At 34.7% G+C, this 21,524-nt stretch overlaps 1 protein-coding gene across 1 annotated transcript in view; it reads right to left on the reverse strand.

Moving 5' to 3' along the window:
* The window catches only part of XPR1 (xenotropic and polytropic retrovirus receptor 1), a 200,546-nt gene that overhangs the window by 54,109 nt on the left and 124,913 nt on the right, over positions 1-21,524 (reverse strand). The window contains exons 10-11 of the mRNA XM_051998838.1: positions 16,461-16,632; positions 15,073-15,270 (exon numbers count right to left, since the gene is read on the reverse strand). Coding sequence (XP_051854798.1) covers positions 15,073-15,270; positions 16,461-16,632 — 370 coding nt within the window. The remainder of the gene's footprint in view (positions 1-15,072; positions 15,271-16,460; positions 16,633-21,524) is intronic.

Raw genomic sequence — 21,524 nt, forward strand, 5'->3', positions numbered from 1 at the left:
TCAGACAGGAAAAAAGATGACAAGAGACAGTGTTTCAGGAAAATCAGAGCAGCAAAGATCACTTTCAACTTGCAGACAGAACTCAGTTTATTATACCATGTATTCTTTACCACTATAAATAAAATAAGGAACAAAAATAAAGGGTGATGGAACCATTACTTAAGGAAAATAAATTTTATATGGATATGACCAATGCAATTAACAAATGAATTTACTTATTAAATTGTTTTTATATCCAATTCAATGTTCCAACAGATCAGCTCCTTCACCATTTCTTTAATGACAACATATTTTAAAAAAAGAGAGAGAGGGGCAGTTAGTTGGTACAGTAGATAGAACACCAGCCCTGAAGTCAGGAGCACCTGACTTCAAATCTGACCTCAGATACTTAACACTTCCTAGCTGTGTGGCCTTTGGCAAGTCACTTAACCCCAAATGCCTCAACAAAAGAGAGAGAGAGAGAGAGAGAGAGAGAGAGAGAGAGAGAGACAGAGAGGAAAAAGAGAGGGGGAGAGAGAGGAAAAGGGAGGAAAAGAGGGAAGGAGAAAGGGGAGGAGAGAGAGAGATTATAGCTTGTCTTCTACTCTCCCATATGGCGCAATATAAAATAAATACATATTAGTAAATACTTCTTAAAATAATACATGTCTATGCAGATAAAATTAAAGTTTCCTACTTTTTTTTACTGTTATTAAAAATTAGATATTTCCATTTTGTCTCCCTGATAGGTGATGCTGTCAAACAAGTGTATATTACTAAAAAATTAACAAGGACTGGTTAAGTTACTGTGATTACTAAGGGATACTTTATTCTCTAGTGTGTCAATAATTTTTTTTTTATGATGGGATTGGAGGTGCTTTGGCATGATGAGAGGGAATTTTTTCTTCTTCTTTTATCAAATATCATTAATTCAGAGAAAAATAAAACAATCACCAGACATACAATAAAAGTAAAACACAGTCATTCAAAAAAACAATTTTTTAAATTTTAAGCAATTTTATATGGGTATGATTAATGCAAATAACAAATGAATTTACTTATTAAATTGTTTTTATATTCAATTCAATGTTCCAACAGATCCACAATTTAAGTGGATCTGATATTTAAGAATGAGAGAATAAACTTAAGGATGCAAATGGTGATGTAATGGCTAAGAGTATTAGATCTATAGTTAGAAAGATAAGAATTCAAATCCAGCCCCTGATACTTATTAGCTGTGTGACCCTAGACAAGTCACTTAACATTTGCCAGAGCCAATTTCCTCATAATAACAGTACTTACCTTCCAGTATGGTGAAGGTGAAATGAGACTATTCATAAAGCAATTTGGAATCTTATAAAAATACTAATACTATAAACATTATCATCATCATCATGTCTTTGTACTCAAACTGAGAAATAAAACAATTATGCTTCAAATAATATCAGACAATCAGGGAAGCATGGGAAAGAGAAGAGTAAAGGGAAATAAGTGAGTGTGAGAGAGGAAAGAAAAGGCCACCTTTATTCCTGAAAGCCAAAATTCTATGTCTTAGGGGTTTTGCTTGAATTAGTCATCTTAGTTAAAAATCTATCAATCAAAATATTAATTTTTTTTTAAAATTTAAGTTACCATTTAAAAAGTGCCTATGATGTACTGGTATTATGGTAAATGCTGGGAATACAAAGAAAATAGTGAAGTCACTTCTTTCTTCAGGAAGCTTCCATTCTAATGAATTGACAAGGCCCATAGGAGGACTTCTTTAAGAAAGTTCTAACACCAAGAAGTTTTTAAAACTTGGAGAGAGAATCACTGTACTGACTGCATCAAGACATTGAATATTACAAGATCTCCTTAACAGTTACTTGAAAGTGATTGGTTTTGCACCCAAATAGGGAAAAAAAAACAGATTAGTAAACAATGTATATTGTCCAGATCATGACAAAAGGAGTTATTAGTCTGTCAGAATTTATATTTTGGATTGAACTCACTTAACTCATAATGAGCTGGACTTGGGACTGAACATGAGAAAGCAAAATGGATTACATTTTGAAAACTGTTTTTTCCAAATGAGTCCAAGCTCCTCTTGGACAGAATATCTCATCTTTAATATCAATATTCCAATGAGACTATGTGTTTGCAAATCATGGGATATTAGTCTCCAAAGAATGAAAACTGCAATTACCCAAAGGGCAACAGATATATAGTGGTTGTAAGTATGTATAAAAGATATCAAGGAAATGGATGAATGAGTAGGGGATAACAAAATGATAGTCTGATCAACAATGGCACTCATTCCTTGTTAAAATTTCTAAAGGAATACTACCCATATTTGAAAGAAATCTTCTAATTGTGAAGGCATGAACAGCAATTGGATACAATAAGGCAGCACAAATGGACTGTGATCATACTATACACAATCACAGATTTAGAAAAGGCAGAGAGTTTAGAAACCATCTAAACTAAATCTTTTATTTTAGAGATGAGGAAAGTGACATAATTATTTTTTATTACTTTTCTTATTCAAGAAAATATTAATCATCTGATTAAAAAAACATCTGGGAAAAATGGAAAGCACTCTGGCAGAAATCAGTTTTAGACCAAGGCCTTACACCACATTCCACAATTCATTATAAATGGATATATGAACTTAATATTAAAGATCATACTATTAAGAAAATTAGAAAAGATTATATACTTCTCATAGCTACAAGTAAGAGAGGTATTTGTAACCAAGCAAGGAACACAGAAGCAATTACAAAAGACAAAAAGGCAAAGGTGAGAGATTCTGCAAAGGCAAAAACAATGGTTCTAAAGAAAGGAAACAGTCAAATGGGATAAAAAATCCTTTCATAATATTTCTCTGATAAGAGCTGGTATCCAAGTTATATAAACAATTAACAAATACATGAATATGTATATCAAACAGCCACTGACCAATATGTAAGTGAGATATGAATAAAGAACTTTCAAAAAAAATGAATAAAGAATTTTCAAAAAAAAATTACCAAGTATTAACAAGCACAAAAAGAATGCTTCAAATCATTAATGTTAAGTAAAATGAAAATCAAAACAACCCTGACATTCTACTTCAATAGTTTGCAAATTGGCCCAAAACTGACAACAATCAATATTGGAGGAAGTTTGGGAAGATAGCTATCCTGTTGCACTGTTGACATAAATTGGTAAAACCATTTTGAAAAACAATTTGGAATTATATAAATAAATTGACTAAAATGTCCATATCTTTTAATCCACAAGAATTCCATTACTGAGCTAATACTCCCCAAAAAAGAAGCCATTGGTAATACAGTCCTCATATGCATCAAAGCAATTACTCCTGTACTTTTTTGACAACAAAAAATTGGAAAGTGGATTCTCATCAATTTGAGAATACTAAACAAATTCTAGTACATGAATGTTTTTAACATATTATTGTGGAGTGTGATGAATACAGAGAAACATGGAAAAAATCTACATAGACTAATGCAGAGGGAAGTAAGCAAAGCCAAGAAAACAATATACTGCCACGATGCAAATGCAAAAGAGTTCCTCCTCTGACACAAGTGAATGTTGCAAAATTACAAAGAACAAACTACAGCTTAAAAAGAGAAATAAGAGGATGCATAATAAAGTAGTAGGTTGTGAGATCTACTGTTGGTCTTTTTCAATGTAGTGATCAGTTGTGCTTAATTTTTTTCATCTTCTTTTTATTGTCTTAAATTATTATTTGTTATAGGAGAAAGTTCTCTGGGAGGGGGAGAGGATACTAGGGGAAAATTGTGGTGGTATAAAAAACAAGACATCAATAGATTTATAGATCTTCATTTTCCTTATGAAATCTATCAATAACAAATAACTTGATAATTATAATTTTTACTCATTACAACAACTCGAAGTATAATATAAAATTTAAAATAGGCAATAAGTAAAACTATAAAAATGCCATAAAGAAACCATTTAAAAATTCTCTATAATTGTTTTCCAGACAAACTCCTCCATATGCTGTAGTCATAATCAATTTATAACTCCACTTATTTTAGGTAACACAAATTACCCCTTTCTCTTTTCTATGCCTCACTACTACATGATGTATAAACATATTCTATCCTTTATGTACATGAGCATCTAAATAAAAACCCAACTACATGGAAATGTTAAACATCAGCTGTTCGTAGTAAACTCAGTTTTAAAACAAAGATAACTTAAGAAAAGATACCCAAGATGTTATCTGGCTGGGAGAATCTGTGGTTATTTTTAAAGATAAGGACAGGAATTAGACCTCTGATTTCATCTAAAACAGGGGTTCTCAAACTACAGCCCGCAGTCCAGATGCAGCAGCTGAGGATGTTTTTCCCCCTCACCCAGGGCTAGGAAGTTTCTTTATTTAAAGGCCCACAAAACAAAGTTTTTGTTTTTGCTATGGTCTGGCCCTCCAACAGTCTGAGGGACAGTGAACTGGCCCCCTATTTAAAAAGTTTGAGGACCCCTGAAAAGGAATTCCAGGGTATATAAAGTCCCTCTATCAAAGTAGGTTAGTCCCTTTTCTCCAGTTTATAGCCTTAATTAAGACTTACCTAGAACCCTGAGAGGTTAGAAGACTTTCTCAGGGTCATTTGGCCAAAATGAGCCAGAACAAAGCCATGAGTCCTGTTTTAAAAATTTACATCATTTATAATTAGAAAAAGTAATGAAATAAACATTTTTAATTAGAAATGAATTTTTAAAAATCACCTAAAAATTGAAAAAAAATCGGTATCATTTTCCTTAAAACGATTTTATCAGGGTAAAAATCATGTAAAGGCCAAACACTCAAACTATTTTAATAATTAGTTCATTACAAAATTAATGACCTACTTGAATTTTCTGAAGTTGACTTTTTTATAACAAGAAATGTAATTGAATATTAATTTTTTTTTTTACCATAAAGTCAAAGTAAAATTAGCATTTCTAACTCATTCACAAAAATAGTAAGTCTGAAAGTTTGGCACATTATATACAGTATGAAAGTAGGGTTACAGACTGGCTACTTACTGATCCAGAAAAATGATACTTATTCAAATAACTGAGAATTCCACTATAATGGTCTCAAGGAAATTTTGAACAGAGGACCATTTATATAACAGAGACTAGGAAAAAATACCCTAATATAAAATATTTTCCCTAATGTTTTAAAGAATAAAATCACATTCTTGAATTAGTAATAGGAATCTAACAAAGAAACCTTAAGCAAAATGAAAAATAATTGTGAAGACTTGATTTCTTCTATACAGAGAGCACCAAACAGTGAAATATGCAAAAGAATTATTCATTTGAAAAGAGAGGTTAGAATCTATAAGAAAAAAAACTCAGAAAATTCTAACAAAATGTCATTTTCTTTGACAGGTTAGAAATTACAGCACTGTAGCTTATTCAATTATTTGATCTCCAAACAGGCTCTCCCTAATTCTTTCTTAGATGACAGCCAAGAAACATCATGGACTATACAATGGCCACTTCATAACAACCAACTCTTTATCCAAGAAAAAAAAATCTCAAGACCCCCAAATCTTTTGGAGTCTGCCTCCAATTCATCTTTGCATTGAAATGTCAATACTTAAAATATGGACACCAGCTGACAAGCTAAAGAGGGTTTTTTTTTTTTTTTTGCATATGAAATCAATACAGGAAAATCAAGAATGATGAAATTTTTATACTGTTCCTTTTTTTAAACACAAAAGGTGAAAACTGCTTATTAATGTAATACACTTAAATCTTCTAGGAAGGAGCTGCCTACTCTTTTTTTATATATATGATGTAGAGGCACAGAATTAATATTCTTCATTCTTATAAAATCACAGTGAGTGACATAACACAACAAGAAAAATAACCTTTGAAATAACCATGAAAATGCCCCCACCAATGTTGTTACCATGGTAACTGCTATAGGCTGGTTTTCTGAAAACATCAATGTCACTGGATCCCTAAAACAAGGTTTTCTTATAAAATTCTACTTTTGCAATATACTCCTAACTTGATGAAAAAATATCTATAACAATAGTCATAAAAATGTATTGCCTTTTATCTAAAGATATCTAAACTCCCTTACTAATATAGTTTTTCTGATTACTTACTATCTAAATGAAATAATTAAAATCAAATTTCTATTTAATTTCAGGGTTTTTAGTATAGTTTAAATAAAAAAACAAAAACACAATAGAAAATGCAATATATTTTACACAACTATATATAAGGTACAAATAACCAATACTTCAATTTTTTATCATACTGTTACATGATGTTTTTATTTAACATCATATTCCATTAGCAAGCAACCACTACAAGATAGCTATGAATACAAAGATCAACATTAACAAATTTTAGTTAGTAATTTGAGGAGAATTAGCTATGCTGGAAGCTTAGGCCCTCTGATTAGACTCTAATATTAGCCTAACTCTCAAGTAGTGAACCCCCAACTCAAGCAAAATCCACTAAGCACACACCGGGATCCTCAGGCTATGTGTCCTAAGGTAAAAGCTATTTTATTCCCTGAGAGGCTAGTAGGGAAGAAAGCTAGCACAAAGACAAACAAAAGAGAAAACCATGGAAACTGAATGTAAATTGACACATGCTATGGTCACTTATTTTTTTCTTTTTCTTCTCTTTTTGTTTTTCCTCTTGTGGTTTTTCCTGTTTGTTCTGATTTTTCTCTCCCAATGTGATTCATTTAATATATATATGTGTGTGTGTGTGTGTGTGTGTGTGTGTGTGTGTGTGTGTGTGTGTGTGTGTATACACATATATATATAAACAAAACAAAACAAAAAAATATATATATATATAAATAAACAAAACAAAAACCATGTACCTGTACAGACAAAAAAATTAGCTTCTACATGTAACTGGAGAAAATAAAAACTAAACAACAAACAAAAAGAAAAAAAAATCCCCACATCCGTAACTCATAGGACCCTAGGTTTCTCCTAGGATTCTCTATTTGCCTGGTGTCAGTACTTTTCAATACCCAGCTTCTCCAGTTGTTGGAAAGCAGAAAAAGGCGGAGTGACCATGTCCACTTTGCAGGAAAAGTCTCTTTTTCTTTTTACACTTTTGAGGTGTTAAAAATGGGCCTGGAGTAAGAAGGGAAGTTGGTGGTAAAGAGAAAAATGTTGTCTAACTCCTCTGTCCTCTCCCCTCTCCTTTCCCAAGGTTAATCTTAAGTGTATGTGGAAGAGATGAGTGACAGGAGCTGAGGGACACTAATAAAGCTTCTCTTATCTGAAGTGCCTCCCACACTGACAACCCATCATGAAAGATTTGTTAAATTAGATTAACAAATAATAAAGATTATTAATTTATTAATAGTAAAAATTAATAAATGAGGAATACTAAAGTAACTACCTGTTTGTTAAGTCAAAGAATATGTATATAATTTTATAGCCCTTTGGGCATAATTCACATCTTTTGATCATTTATCAATTGGAGAATGGTTCTTATTTTTTTATAAATCTGACTCTGTTTCTCATATATTTGAGAAATGAGGCCTTCATCAGAGAAGCTTGCTTCAAAATTCTTTTCCCAAATACTATTGCTAACTGCATTTCCATCCCGTTTATTCTATTCTCTCCTTTTACCCTGATTCTCCTCAAAAGTGTTTTGTTACTGACCATCTCCTCCCCCAATATGTCCTCTCTTCTATCACCCTCTCCCTTTTCCATATTTCCTACTTTTCTCCTACTTTCTTGAAGAGCAAGATAGATTTCTATACCCACACTGCATGTGTTATTTCTTCTTTATGCCAATTCTGATGAGAGTATATGATTCATTAATTCCCCTCCCCTACCACCTTTCCCCCTCAACTGTAAGAGGTTTTTCTTGCTTTTTTCATGGTAGATAATTTAAACCATTCCGCTTCTCCTTTTCCCTTTCTCCAAATACATTCCTGTCACCCCTTAATTTTATTTTTTAGATATTATCCCTTCATTTTCAACTAATACCCATGCCCTCTGTCCAAAAATATTTCTAACTGCCATAATAATGAAAATGTTCTCATGAATCACAAGTATCAACCTTCCATGTAGAAATATAAACAGATATTAAATCTGTTATGATATTATTTTCCTGATTACCTCCTTATGCTTCTTCAGAATTCTGTATTTGAAAATTTTCCATTCAGCTCTGGTCTTTTCATCAAGAACACTTGAAAATTTTCTGTTTCACTAAATGATCACCTTTTCCTCTGAAGGATTATACTCAGTTTTGTTGGATAGGTGATTCTTGGTTACAATCCTAGCTCCACTGTTCTCTGGAATATGATATTCTAAGCCATCTTGTCTTTTAATGTAGAAGTTGCTAAATCTTGTGATATTCTGATTGTAGTTCCACTATACTTGAAATGTTTTTTTCTGGATGGCTGCAATATTTTCTCCTTGATGTGGGAGTTCCGGAATTTGGCTATAATATTCCTGGGAGTTTTCATCTTAGAATCTTCTTTAGGATGTAATTAGTACATTCTCTCTGGTTCTAGAATATCAGGACAGGTTTCATTGATAATTTCTTGAGTGACAATATCCAGACTCTTTTTTTGATCATTTTTTCACGTAGACTAATAATTTTTAAATTATCTCTCCTAGAGCTATTTTCCAGGTTAGCAGTTCTTATGAGACAGTTCACATTGTTTTTTATTTTTTCATTCTTTTGATTTTGTTTTATTGCTTCTTGATTTCTCATAATCATTAGTTTTCATCTGCTCAATTCTTACTTTCAAGGAATTATTTTCCTTGGGGAGCTTTTTTTTATCTCCTTTCCCTTTTGGCCAATTTTGCTTTTTAAGAAATTCTTCTCCTTATATTAGCTTTTTGTATTTCCTTTATATTACTCTAAATTCTCTTCCCAATTTTTCCTCTCACTCTCTCGATTTTCAAAATCCCTTTTGAGAATTTCCATGGCCTGACCCCAATTCTTATTTTTCTTGGAAGCTTTGGATGTTGTGTTCCTAAGAGTGTGTGTTTTGATCTTTCTTGTTGTCATAGTAACTTTGTATGGTCAGAATCTTTTTCTGTTTTCTGCTCATTTTCCCAGTCTATTACTCAGCTTTTAACTCTTCATTAAAGTAGAGTTATGTCCATTTCCACTGTCCCAAGCTTCAGGGGTTTTGTGCAGCTGTTTTCAGAGATCCTTTCAGCGACCTGATCCCCAGTCCTCTTCTCTGTCTTAGAGCTGTGAGGAGGGCCCTGTTCCACTCTGGCTGTAAGTTCTAGAGCCATTATTTAAAGGAATCTGGAAGGATTTGGGGAAAAGTGGGATAAGTCTCCACTTTCACTCTGCCATGTTGGCTCCACCTCTTCTTTAGTCATTTCTCCCCAATATTATTTTTAAAAGATATTTATATATTTTTAATTACATGTAAAAACAATTTTAATATTTGTTTTTAAAATGTTGAGTTCCAAATTCTCTCCCTCCCTTTCTCCCTTTCCCCTCCTTGAAAAGGCAGTATTTTGATCTAAGTTATACATGTGCAATCATGGAAAACAAATTTCCACAATAATCATGTTGTGAAAGAAAACAGACCAAAAAATAAAGTTTTAAAAAGTATGCTTCCTCCAACACCTGCTACAGTTCATGGTCTCTCTGACAGTGAAACTTCCAGAAGGGATAGACAGGGAAAGATCTAAGATTGTTCATTTGACCAGCACTATTTTACATCCTTTATCAACTTAATAGGAATTAAATGCATAACTTGCTATTTGCCAAAGAGAACACCATTTTGTGGCACTACCTTTTCTAGGAAGTCTTAAATATTCATCTTGATGTCAAATAGGGAGAGCCTCAAAGAAGAGTTTATCCTGACCTTGGTGATTCCTCTTTGGTGGAGGGAGATTAACAAGGACTTTAAACACCAGTGGGAGAGACTGAGAAAAGAGATCACTAAGTGTGCTTATTCAACAAAGTAGGCCATCAGAAATACCATCAAGAAAGCTTCTTTTTTTAGAATTTCCCATCAAATCTAGGCTGGATGCCTAATCCCACTACTGATAAACAGGTGAGCTCAGATTTGCTGTTTCTAACCTTCCATTGCCCACCTGTAACCAGCAGTTTCCCCCTCCAGTAGATCACCACATCAATGCAGGACTCAGAGCAGACATCCAATAGAGAGTCACTTCAATGCACAGTGCCAAGGCTCATAAAATCTATTTCTATAACTAACCCAATGGCAGAGATTGTAGATGTGTGGCCTGGTGGCAAGGTGATTATTATTTTTTTTAAAAGGCAGCACACTGGAAATACTTGATTGATAAAATTTTTCTTTTTTAATTACTTTAAAATAAAAGAATTCCTTATGATACATAAAACTGAAAAATTATGCTCAAATATTTCTGAAAGATTGTCTGAAATTTTTGATGTTTAATTTTCTACTGATTTCCATAATAAAATATGAAGATGTATTCCTTTGGACAAATCAAAGCTATAGGGAAATCACATTAAAATGTTATATTACATAAAATCAAATTTTATATAGTTTTTATATATGAAATTATATTAAAAAGCTAAATTGTCTACTGAGATAATATAAAGCAATATGTTGCAGTTTTGATTTGTGTATATTTGGCTAGATAATTTAAAGGAGATGTGGAGCCTCTCATCAGACTGATTTCTTTGGTTCACTATTAGACCCTGCGAATTTGAAATGAAATCATTTGGGGTATAGCGTTAAAGCCCAAAGTATGTTTCCAATTGGAAAGATTCTTGTTCACAACAGAACCTCACATGACTTAATAAGAATAATGAATAGGTATGAAGAGTGGCTAAGATTCCAGAAGGTTTTAAATTTTGTTATTGTTATCATCAATAATTCCTATTAGACTTCAAAAACATTAATTAAAAAAATAAAAAATTAATTTGACTCAGATAACAAGAAGACAACATAATGAATGCTGCTTCTAAATGTAACCTCTAGCCATTATGGAATAAGATAATTCATATCCTATGAAGAACAAAGGAAGACAACCTGAGGACTTCTGATCAACAACAGGGCTTTCTGAATACTTTAAATTTCCAAAATAAACTAGTTAAATCTAAATCACTTTTTTCATACACATGAAAAAATCTTCAGATCAAAGAGTTAGAAATGGAAGAAAACCTCTAGAGGCTATCAAGTCATTTTACAGACAAAGAAACTGAAGCTGAGAGACACTAAGTAATGTGAAAGGGTCACAGAGCCAATTAAGTGCATTATGAGGCAGGATTTGAACGTGTGTGTGTGTGTGTGTGTGTGTGTGTGTGTGTGTGTGTGTGTAAAGATAAGCAGCCCAGGATTCAATTCAATGTGCCACCTAAACAGTTTTCAGAAAATGATTTCAAAAATAACTATAAAATATTAAAAGATAAATTATTTCTCAGAGAGGAGAAAAAATGATCTCAATGATATTATTTTCTGATGCTTATAAGAAGTGAAAGTGAAAGCATTTAGCTTTCAGAAAAGGAAACAAAAACAGATTATCATCTCACACTGTCTATAGGATATCTTTCCTGGACACTTGATCTCCACCACTTGCATGTACCTTTTGAATTCATGTGTTTACTGGTAGTCAGAGGTAGCTAGGTGACACAATAGACTTGGAGTTCACAAAATTAAGAGTTAAATTTCTGCCTCAGAAACCTATCAGGTATGCCACGGGGCAAATCACTTAAGCTTTCTCAGCCTGAATTTTCTCATCTGTAATATGGGAACAATGGCACCTATCTCTAACAGTTAATGGAAGACAAAAGATAGGCAAAGCTTAAAGCACTACATCTTAGTTCCTCTCTTTCTCCTCCCACCATTTATTTACCTTGTCTCCCATGTCTGAAACCTTGGCATATCTTCTTTCTCCTATTCTGTTAGCACGTTCCATGGATTCTATCCTTAACAACATCTTTTACATCTCTCCCTATCCACTATGTCACCTGGCTATCTCTGACCACCAATAAACATAGTGCATTTAGAAGGCACATACAGGTAGAAATGTCTAGACTCTGACAAGCTGTTTCTGTTCTTTGTTATCCCCATAGTCACTAGTCTAATACAAGCTCTTCTCATCAGCTACTTTGACTATTATAACAGCCTTTTAAAAAAATTCATTCAGGGGTAGCTAGATGGTACAGTAGACAGAGCATCAGTCCTGGAGTCAGGAGGACCTGAGTTCAAATTTAGCCTCATAATGCACTCATTCATTCATTCATCTATTTGTGAGGCACTTGGGATCACATAGCTAAGTAAGTGTCAAGTGTCTGAGGCTGAATTTGAACTCAGATCCTCCTGATTTCAGCGCCAGCACTCTATCCACTATGCCATCTAGCTGCCCACTATGATAATCGTTTAATAGATCTTCTGCCTTTGTTCTCTTTTCCTTTCAAGAAATCCTTTATTTCAATGTCAGGAAAATTTTATATCTGCATAGATTTGCTTAAAATCTTAAGTGGCTTCCCATTACCAACTAAATAAAATCCAAATGTCTTTTTCTGATAATCAAGACTCTCCAATAACCTGATGCAACCTAACCCTTACAGATCTTTCTCATGTTTTCCCATGAGCAATCTAGACTTCTCCTTCTGTATCAAATGTAACATCCAAACCTTCCTCTATTTTACTTTCTCCTTCTGCTTTTTTGTCTAATAAAATCCTTACCTAGCCTTGAAAGCCTAACTCAAATATCATTTCCTCCATGGAGCATCCTTTTGTCCTTAGAAGCAACTTTCCCCCCATTAGAACTTCCAAAATGTTATTTTATCTAAATTATGCACTTATGTTGGTATAGTAGAAAGAATATTAGTTTTGATATCAAAAGACATGCATTTGATTCCTGGTTCTGAGGCCTATATTAGGCAAATTGTCTGCTCTGTGGGTCTCAGTTTTCTCATCTATAAAATGTGAAAATAATGTTGTACTACCTACCTAATAATGATATTATAAGAAAAGTACTCAGTTAACCATAAAATGCTATCTCCAGAAATATATTTTATTTTAATTTTATTGTTTTCTAGATATATGTCATATCCTCTTATAGAGGAAATAATACAGGATTTGGAGTCAGAGGAATTCTGCCCCACCTAGGTCACCTGCCACCTATAAGAACTTGGACAATCAATCAATAAATAACTACAAAATGCTTACTAAGTGCTAGGCACTATGCTAAGTGCTAGGGATGCAAAAGGAGGCAAAAGACAGTCTCTGTCCTCAAGAAGCTTATAATCTAATATGGGATACAATCTGCAAATAAAAACATATACAAAGCTAGTCACTTAAGTTTTCTGGCCTTGGTTTCCTCACCTATAGAATGAGGGGGTTGATCTAGATCATGCCAAGGTCCCTTCTATTTGTAAATCTTTAATCCCATGCTTTTTACATAGTCTAAATCATCCTGTAACTTGACTGTATGTACTTGAAAATAGAGATAGATGCTGAATTATGTAAACTTGCTCTATCTTTCAACACAGCAAAATGTTCTATATATGGTACAGTTTTAGTAAGCTGTTCTTAAACTGAATTTACGTGATTATTGTCTTTAAGTTTTTGAAAGGATTTAACATATGTATATATGCATGTATACACTTGTCCATGTATGCAAGTATACATATAGATGTATATATGTGTATATATGTGTGACACGCATATGGAGAATTAAACATTTTCTGCTTGGGTTCAGAATATAAGCTTAGAGAACAAAGAGACAATGTTTACAAGGAGACAGACTTACTGTTAGACTGTTTAAAAAAAGGAAAGAAAAAGGGAACCAGATACTGAGAGGTAGAGAGTTCCCTAATACTGGTGATTTTCAAAGAAGGATATTATTTACATATCTATTTATAGACAGAAATAGATATCTATACAGATCTTGCTAGATATCTAGAAAGTACAAATAAGTCTGGATATCTCTCCTGAAAGAGAGCTTTATTTAGAGAGGAGAAGGAATTCATTCTTTGAGAAGATTCAGACTAAGGGACCTCTGAGATTCCTTGCAACTGTGAAATATATTTTATCATTTGTTCTGTTGGCCTAAATTTATAGTTTATATAAAGTCACAAATGTGACCTCCCAGTTTTCTATGTACCATAAGACATAATTAGTTTTTCTTTGAAGTGCCAGTTGAGTAGCTTAAAATACTGTCCAAGGAAGAATCTCACCAACATAAATTAAAAGCAGCTGATAGTGCAGCAGATAAAGCTTCTAGCCTGGAGTCAAAAAGATCTTAATTCAAAGCCAGCCTCACATACTTATTAGCTGTGTGACTTTGGGCAGTCATTTAATCTCTGTCTGCCTTAATTTTATCATCTGTAAAATGAGGATAATAATGGCAAATACCTCTTGGGGTTGTTGTGGTAATTAAATGAGATTACATAAGTCCTCTACAAACCTTAGAACACTATATAAAAGTTAACTATCATTATTTTTCAAATATTCTCTATAACCTGCAGACGAAAATTTAGTTTTTAATGTTGATTTCTGTAGACAAAAAAGGTGTACATTTGAGTGAAATGGAGAGAGGCTTTGAACTGATAATACTTGGGAAAAGGTTAAAAAAAAAACAGTGATCACATGCAGTTTTTGAGTTAAAAGCTTTCCCTTCCTTACAACACAAGAACAAATCAGGTAATAACTATGGTTTCCACGGAGATAGGGAACTAGAGGGATCAGGGAGCTCAATTTGCAGTTAAATGGACTGGAAACAATCTCCAGCACTGGAAGAAGAGAGATAAAAATATACATGACAGCCAAAGGGGACTCTTCCCAGCAATTTTCCTTTCTCTCCTGGCTTCAAAAAAGAATAAGGAATCTGACCAAAGCAAACAGAATGCCAAAGTGTCAGAGCATAGGACCTAGTGCATATAAATCAAGACCTCTCATTTACTCAATAGTTCTTCCCATTCTGAGTTGTTAATCTGCTTCTTTTCACTCAGTAATTATGCATTTACTGAATACTAGGAATACTAGGGCAAAGCAGATAAAAAACTACTATTAAGCTCACAGGAGAATGACCTAATCTTAATGAGAGATAACTATAACAAGTGGATATGGTATCAGAATAAGAAAAAAACACAACGTTTTCAAAAACCTTTTCATAACCAACATACTACCTTTATGAGTACTGTAAAGAGCTGCAAATGTCACCACGAAGAAAGTTGTGGAGTATTTGCCAGCATTAGCTAAGTGAGGAAAGGCCCTTTTTGTGTCTCGGTACCGGCGCAGGCACTGGACGAATCGCAGCCATGCTGGAATGCACTGAACAATGGCTCGCACTCCATAGGTGTATGAGTGGCAAACATCTTCTTCTCCTGTGAAGATTTCAAAGGAAGAAACAATCACAAAGTTTACTTTTTTCTTTTCTGCATTCTCATTCTGCCTCAGTCTCTTTACATTCTCTAGAAAGATAAATTAGCTTATTGCTCTACATAACACAACAAATGAAATTTTGTCACGCCACTTAACTTCATGTTCACATTACTTAGCCTCTTAGTATAACTACTGCTAGCAGTTCTATAAAATGAGGAATGATGAGTTCTCAGATTATTTCCTTGTCTATAATAGTTGACTATTTTATATATATATATATATACATATATACATATATGTGTATATACACACACACACACACACATATATATATATATAGTTTGACTATAAATCAAACATTTTTAGAGGTCAGTTAGTTCAACAAGGGAAGAAAGGCTGTTGGAAAGCTGTGATTTCTCATTTTTCTCTAGGATCCTGCTCTGGAATTACTCAAAAAGTCTTCCTGTAGAGTGTGTGAAGGCTATAGGCTTGTCTACCTAAAACCGCAAAGACAACCAGTTCATTTGATAATTAGAAGTTTTTTTTTTTTTTTTTTTTGGGGGGGGGGGACACAAAACTACAACCACTTCTTTAAAATCTCAGCATTTTTTAATTCGCTTAGTACAATGCCTTACTAAAATGAAGCAGGAATCAACACAAGGACGAAAATTAATTGTCTTGCAACAGTGCAGTTGCAATACAAATAGAAAGATGCTATAAAAATCTACTCTTTTGGTTTTCACAGTTCTTAGAGTGAAATTACAAGTCTCCTAGTAAATAGATTGAATTTAAAGCATCCACAGAGTCAAATATGGTCCTACTCCTTATGTTTCACATTTTTGAATCTTGACTAACTTGTCTGTCAAACAGTAATAATAATAATAAATATGAATAAGAATAATCAATTATATTTGCATTATCTAATTCAAAATAAATTAGTGAAAAGCCTAAAACAGATAATGCACAGAAAATAGTTTATGAATTGTAAAGCATTATTTTTAATATGTAAATATTAATTATAATTATTACAACACAAAATTTAAAAACTAAATTATATCAGATGAGTATGAATGCAAAAAATATATATAAAATGTTGAGTTTTTGACATTATGCTTTCGCCACAATTCTAATCAGCATTCCCAAAGTTTTTGGGAAGTTTAGTCTTGAGTGTGGATGCACGTTTTTCCCCTACCTCCCATTTTATCTGGCAAGAGGCCTTTGCTTTCATCCCATTTGAGCTCAAAACTGTAGAAGCAGATCATATATTCCAGGTCCATAAGTAACACTGTCAGGCTGTTCAGCTGATCGGCCAGCCAGAAATCAGCAAAGCCTACCTTATGGAAAGGGGCTGTGAACACTCGGAACTGGGAGAAGAAAAACAAAACACAAACATGGAAACATGAAAAATCATCATATTTTTAATTTCTCCAATTCATGTCTATTGGACTGTGCAGCAGATAATTGGTTAGACTGCTAACACAGAGATTGCTAAACCAATCACAGATAAACAGGAGTACCTGGTAACAGTTGGGTGACTCAGTAACATAGCTCACAAGTGAGTTATATGGGCAGTTGTGCAAAGGAGAGTCAGTGTGAGAAGCTGAGTAGAGAGCTAAGGGAAACAAAGAAGGAAAGGAATTCTCAATATGGAGTGGAGAGATGGAGGTGGTACCTCTGCCTCCTAGGGATGACTTGATCTGGGGAGGATGCTCCAGTCCAATGACTCCTTTGGGGTTCCATCTGATTCTTGAAAGATAGTTATCAAGCGTGAAATTCACCAGGGCATCTCCTGGCTGCCATCTACCTCAGGATCTCATCCCAGTGAATCCTCTCCTTTCTCCCATCCAATGAATACAAATTTTCTTTTGACAAGAGGAGCCCTAAAACTATTTCTCTTTCTCTGACTCTGGGGGGGAATGCTAAGTTCTCCCCTGAGAGACCCACGCCAGGGAATCAAGATAAAGTAGTTTCATTCTATTACCTGGGTGGGATCCAACTCAATTGAGTTGGAGATCAGTCCAGAGACACTCATTCGATTCCAAGATTCTCTATTCTGATTCCAGCTCAAAGTGCTCCCAGCCCCCACCAAGAGCTGCTCATAAAACAAGTTTCCTTCAACTCATCTCCTTGCAGAGGACCTAACATGCCATACCAAGGAACCTTCCTCTCCCCTTGGCATTTGCAACCCTCTGCCTGCTGAAATGGTATTCTCTTTCAGCATTACTCTGTCTTTATCTTTCTCACCTATTTCCCTAACAAGACCTTATTGACCTCTCTGTCGGGATTTCTCTGTTAGAAACTCTCTCTCTCTCTCTGCCAGGACTCATCTGTTAGATCTTTACTGCTCTGTTGGGACCTGCCACAAAGGAAGTCAGCCAGCAAAAGGTGACCACTCAGTTCTAATAATAAATTTCTTTTGCCAATTTAATTTTTTGGGTTTATAAATTCATTTATGAAGAATCTGCACCGCCACAAGGGAGTTCCCACAACTTCCTGCCCTGCACTGGATCTCACCATTTGCCTCCTTGACTGGGAATCAAGGGGAGCTGAATCTCATCACTTTGTGCCCATATGAGATGGGAAAGGGGGAGGGGAGTGAAAGACTCTTACTCATACTGATGGCAGCAAGAATGAGCACTGCCACAGTGAGGAGGATCCCTCACATGATTATGCAATCCAACTGCCCCCACATGCTTGTTATGGGACATAACGATTTTGTAGAAAACCATTCACTATTAGAAAAGGGACATGTGCCACTGTGGTAGATTGTGTGTCATTCTAGTTCCCTGGCATGGCAAACATTCAAGGAGCTCTCATCCCTATGCCATAAAAGGCTACTTGGATCAGTTTTATGCGAGGTGATAGGCAGGCTCCTTTGTCCCCAGCAGGCACACTCACTCCTTCCTTCTACAAGAGGGAATGGTCTTCCATTTCCTAACAACTCGCTCTCCTTTCTTTACTGTGAAGGTTTAGCATCAGAGTGCTAGGAGTATTCATACCTCTGTTTCTATCATAGTTCACGATATTCTATTAGACTTTGTTTTGTCTTTTGTCTATGGACATATTCCCATCAAGGTTGGCTTTTTTTTCCCTCTTTTCTTTATTTTCTCTTTCATTCATTTGTTCCACTGAGGTTATTTTTATAACTGAAGTTGGGTATCAGGCGTAGAGATGACAACTATTTGCCTGGAGAGATCTTGAGTGAATGTTGGGTGCCTATGGTGATTAGGTTTAAGGACTTTTGTTAATTTCTGTAGTTGATAAATTCAATACAATAAATGCTTAAATATTCACAAAAGATTTGTTCTCTGCATGAGTCCCTGTTTTGGTAAGCACACTAAGGAAACCTAATGGTAGGCCTAAGAAGGGCCATCCTGAGTGAAAATTCTAGTTAACTAATCATGCATGATAGGCTCTGATTCTAGATTGTACAAGGTTTGGTAGGCTATGTTGATGTGGGTTTGAATTGAAGCAAGTTGTGTGGGAATCTAACTTTTGTTCAAAACTACCCTTGAAGGTCTATCATAAACTCAGATCTGTAGAATCTCTTACATAAAGAGTTTCTATCACATTCCATCCTCCTCATATTATACTTATATGAGTATATGTTGTTTCTCCCAAAAGAAAGCTCCTTGAGGCCAGAGATTGAGAATTAATTTGAGTAGCTCTGTCTTCTCTTTGTTGCCAGTTATCTTGATGCCATCTATCTCAAGCAAAGGTCCTACTATTCCTTCTTTAATACTCCCTTTTCTCCAAATATAGCTTGAAAAAAAAAGGAAAAGAGAACAAACTCTTTTGTTGCTGTACCTAGCTTCTCTTCTTAGCCTCAATTCATACAGATAGTATTTTTTACAGGATTATACTATTAAACTTCTATAACCTGACCTTGCTTTTATGTTCTATATATAAAAAAAATTTTTTTAGGTTGGCTAGTGAACTCTCTAAACCTCTACATCAATTTCCCCTTCTCTTTAGAATTGTTTTTTTCTATCTTCAAAATTTTATTCATGAATATTTTCCATCACTCCATAAGGATGACTTCCCTTGAAACATTAGTAGTCTAAAAGATCCTACTTATCTTTCTCCTGAACTCTTATAAATCTGCTCTCCTAAATTCTGGGCTACATGCCAGACTATCCCAATTCCTTTTTCTGCTCTATTATAAATTCTAATGGGGATGGTCATTTCTATCCCAGTAACTAGTTCCATCCTGTTAGTAAGAATCAGATCTAGATCAATTTCCCCTCATGGGTTCCTCTCCCTTTTGAAGGATGAAATAAACATCAGAGCAAATTAAGAAATTTAATAAGCTGCTCCACTTTTTGGCAGAGAAAAAGAGCTCTAATAATTATCTGGATAACTGAGGTCCTCTGTAGAAGGCCAGAACTCTGAAAAGTTATACTTAAGACTCAGTATGATTGATGAGATAATGATTCTCTAGGTTATGATGTAATCACTCTAGTTAAGTACATATACTTAATGTGCTGTGGTGATGTAATGCTACTAGTTAGTAATGGCTACCATTGCGCATGCTTGGTGTGGTTGCGCATAGTCAGTGTGATAGAGTGATGTAATTGTACTGGAATATTTAAAGGAAGTCTCAGACACAGAAGACTCTCTCTCTCAGCCACAGACACAAGAGAAGAGGCCAGATTCTAGACTCTGTCTTTGACCAGCCTCGTTGTGGTCTTCCTGCCTCCTTCATTTCTCCACTAAGATCAAGGACTCAGGCTGATCCTGAGATCCTCCAGCTTGTCCAGACTTTACAGTCCTCCACTTACTAGCATACCCCACTTTAATGCCAGAATTGTTAACTATTTCCCAAACTCCTCATGTTTTTTCTTTCTAGATAGGTGGTTTATAGTATACTCCAATATAATAATTTCTGTTTTTCCCTCCAGTAAGAGACCAACACCCACCCAAATGCTTTCCACCATGATTTCCTTCTGATAACTGGGTTTCTATCTATAGTAGAGGACAAGTGTTGTGATCCTAGGGAGAGAGTTCATATCTCACCTCTGAAGTTTGTGTGACTTGTGCAAAGTAATCTAATTGTTGGATCTAGTCTCATCTAAAAAATGAGAGAACAGGGGACAGCTAGGTGGCGCAGTGGATAGAGCACCAGGAGGTGCTGAGGACCTGAGTTCAAATCCAGTCTCAGACACTTAACAATTCCTAGCTATGTGATCCGGGGCAAGTCACTTAACCCCAATTGCCTCAGCAAAAAAAAAAAAAAAAAAAAAAAAAAAAGAGGATTGGTTTCTGACAGAACTTCAGGTTCAAAACCTATGACTCTATAAATAAACTAGCTTAATATGCTATGCTACCTCAACCCATCTTTTATCTGTGCTGCTTCTTTCAAGCAAGGTGACTAAGAACATGTTTGGTCCCTCTTACATAGCCTATCAAGTCAAAGGGCTATAATCCCTATTATAGTTCCTTTCCCTATACTTCTTTCTTCCTTGGTTAAATATCCCCACTTCTTTCAATTGATCTGATGGCATATTCCTGAAGCCTCTTACCATTCTGCTTAAATGCCTCTGAATAAGTTCCAATTAAAAATATTCTTTCTCAAATGTAGTACCCAGAACTGACATTTATCTCAGAATTGATGATATCCCACAGCTGGTCTTACCAGGACAGAGGGCTGCCCTCTCAGCATCCTCTTATGCCCTCCTCACCATATACACATACTCCTGGATGTCAAACCTCTAATATAACCTAAGATATGAGCTTTTGGGAGATGTCATACTACACTGAAGACTCATATTGAGCTTACAGTTCAATTCAATTTCAATTCAACAAGCATGATTAAGAGCCTACTCTATTTATGTCAGGCATTGTGCTAGGTCTGGGGAGAAAAGAACAAAAATGAAAATACCCTCAGAGATAAGCAAATATAAATTACTTACAAAATAAATATAAATTCTTTTCATTTCAACTGAACATTTAAAAACCCACTTAATATGTACAAGATACTATGCTAGTTCCTTATCTCAAGGAATATACATTTTAATGGATGGAAATGTGTACAGATGAGTAAACATAAAGTATTTACAATATAAATACAGACATTTTCATTGTAGTTGGGTGTGATGACCACGCTAGCACTCAGGATACTTTAGAATCAGCCAGAGTCAGGATAAGCAAAAGTCCTTAGTCTTTATTCTTGGTCTTTAGGGGTAGAAGTGAAGGGGATGGAAGAGAATCTCCACAACCTCCTTCTTCCTCGTCTACCACCAAAGTGACCCTGGCT

The sequence above is a fragment of the Antechinus flavipes genome, chromosome 4, assembly GCF_016432865.1.
Source record: "Antechinus flavipes isolate AdamAnt ecotype Samford, QLD, Australia chromosome 4, AdamAnt_v2, whole genome shotgun sequence".
In the NCBI taxonomy this organism is placed as follows: Eukaryota; Metazoa; Chordata; class Mammalia; order Dasyuromorphia; family Dasyuridae; genus Antechinus; species Antechinus flavipes.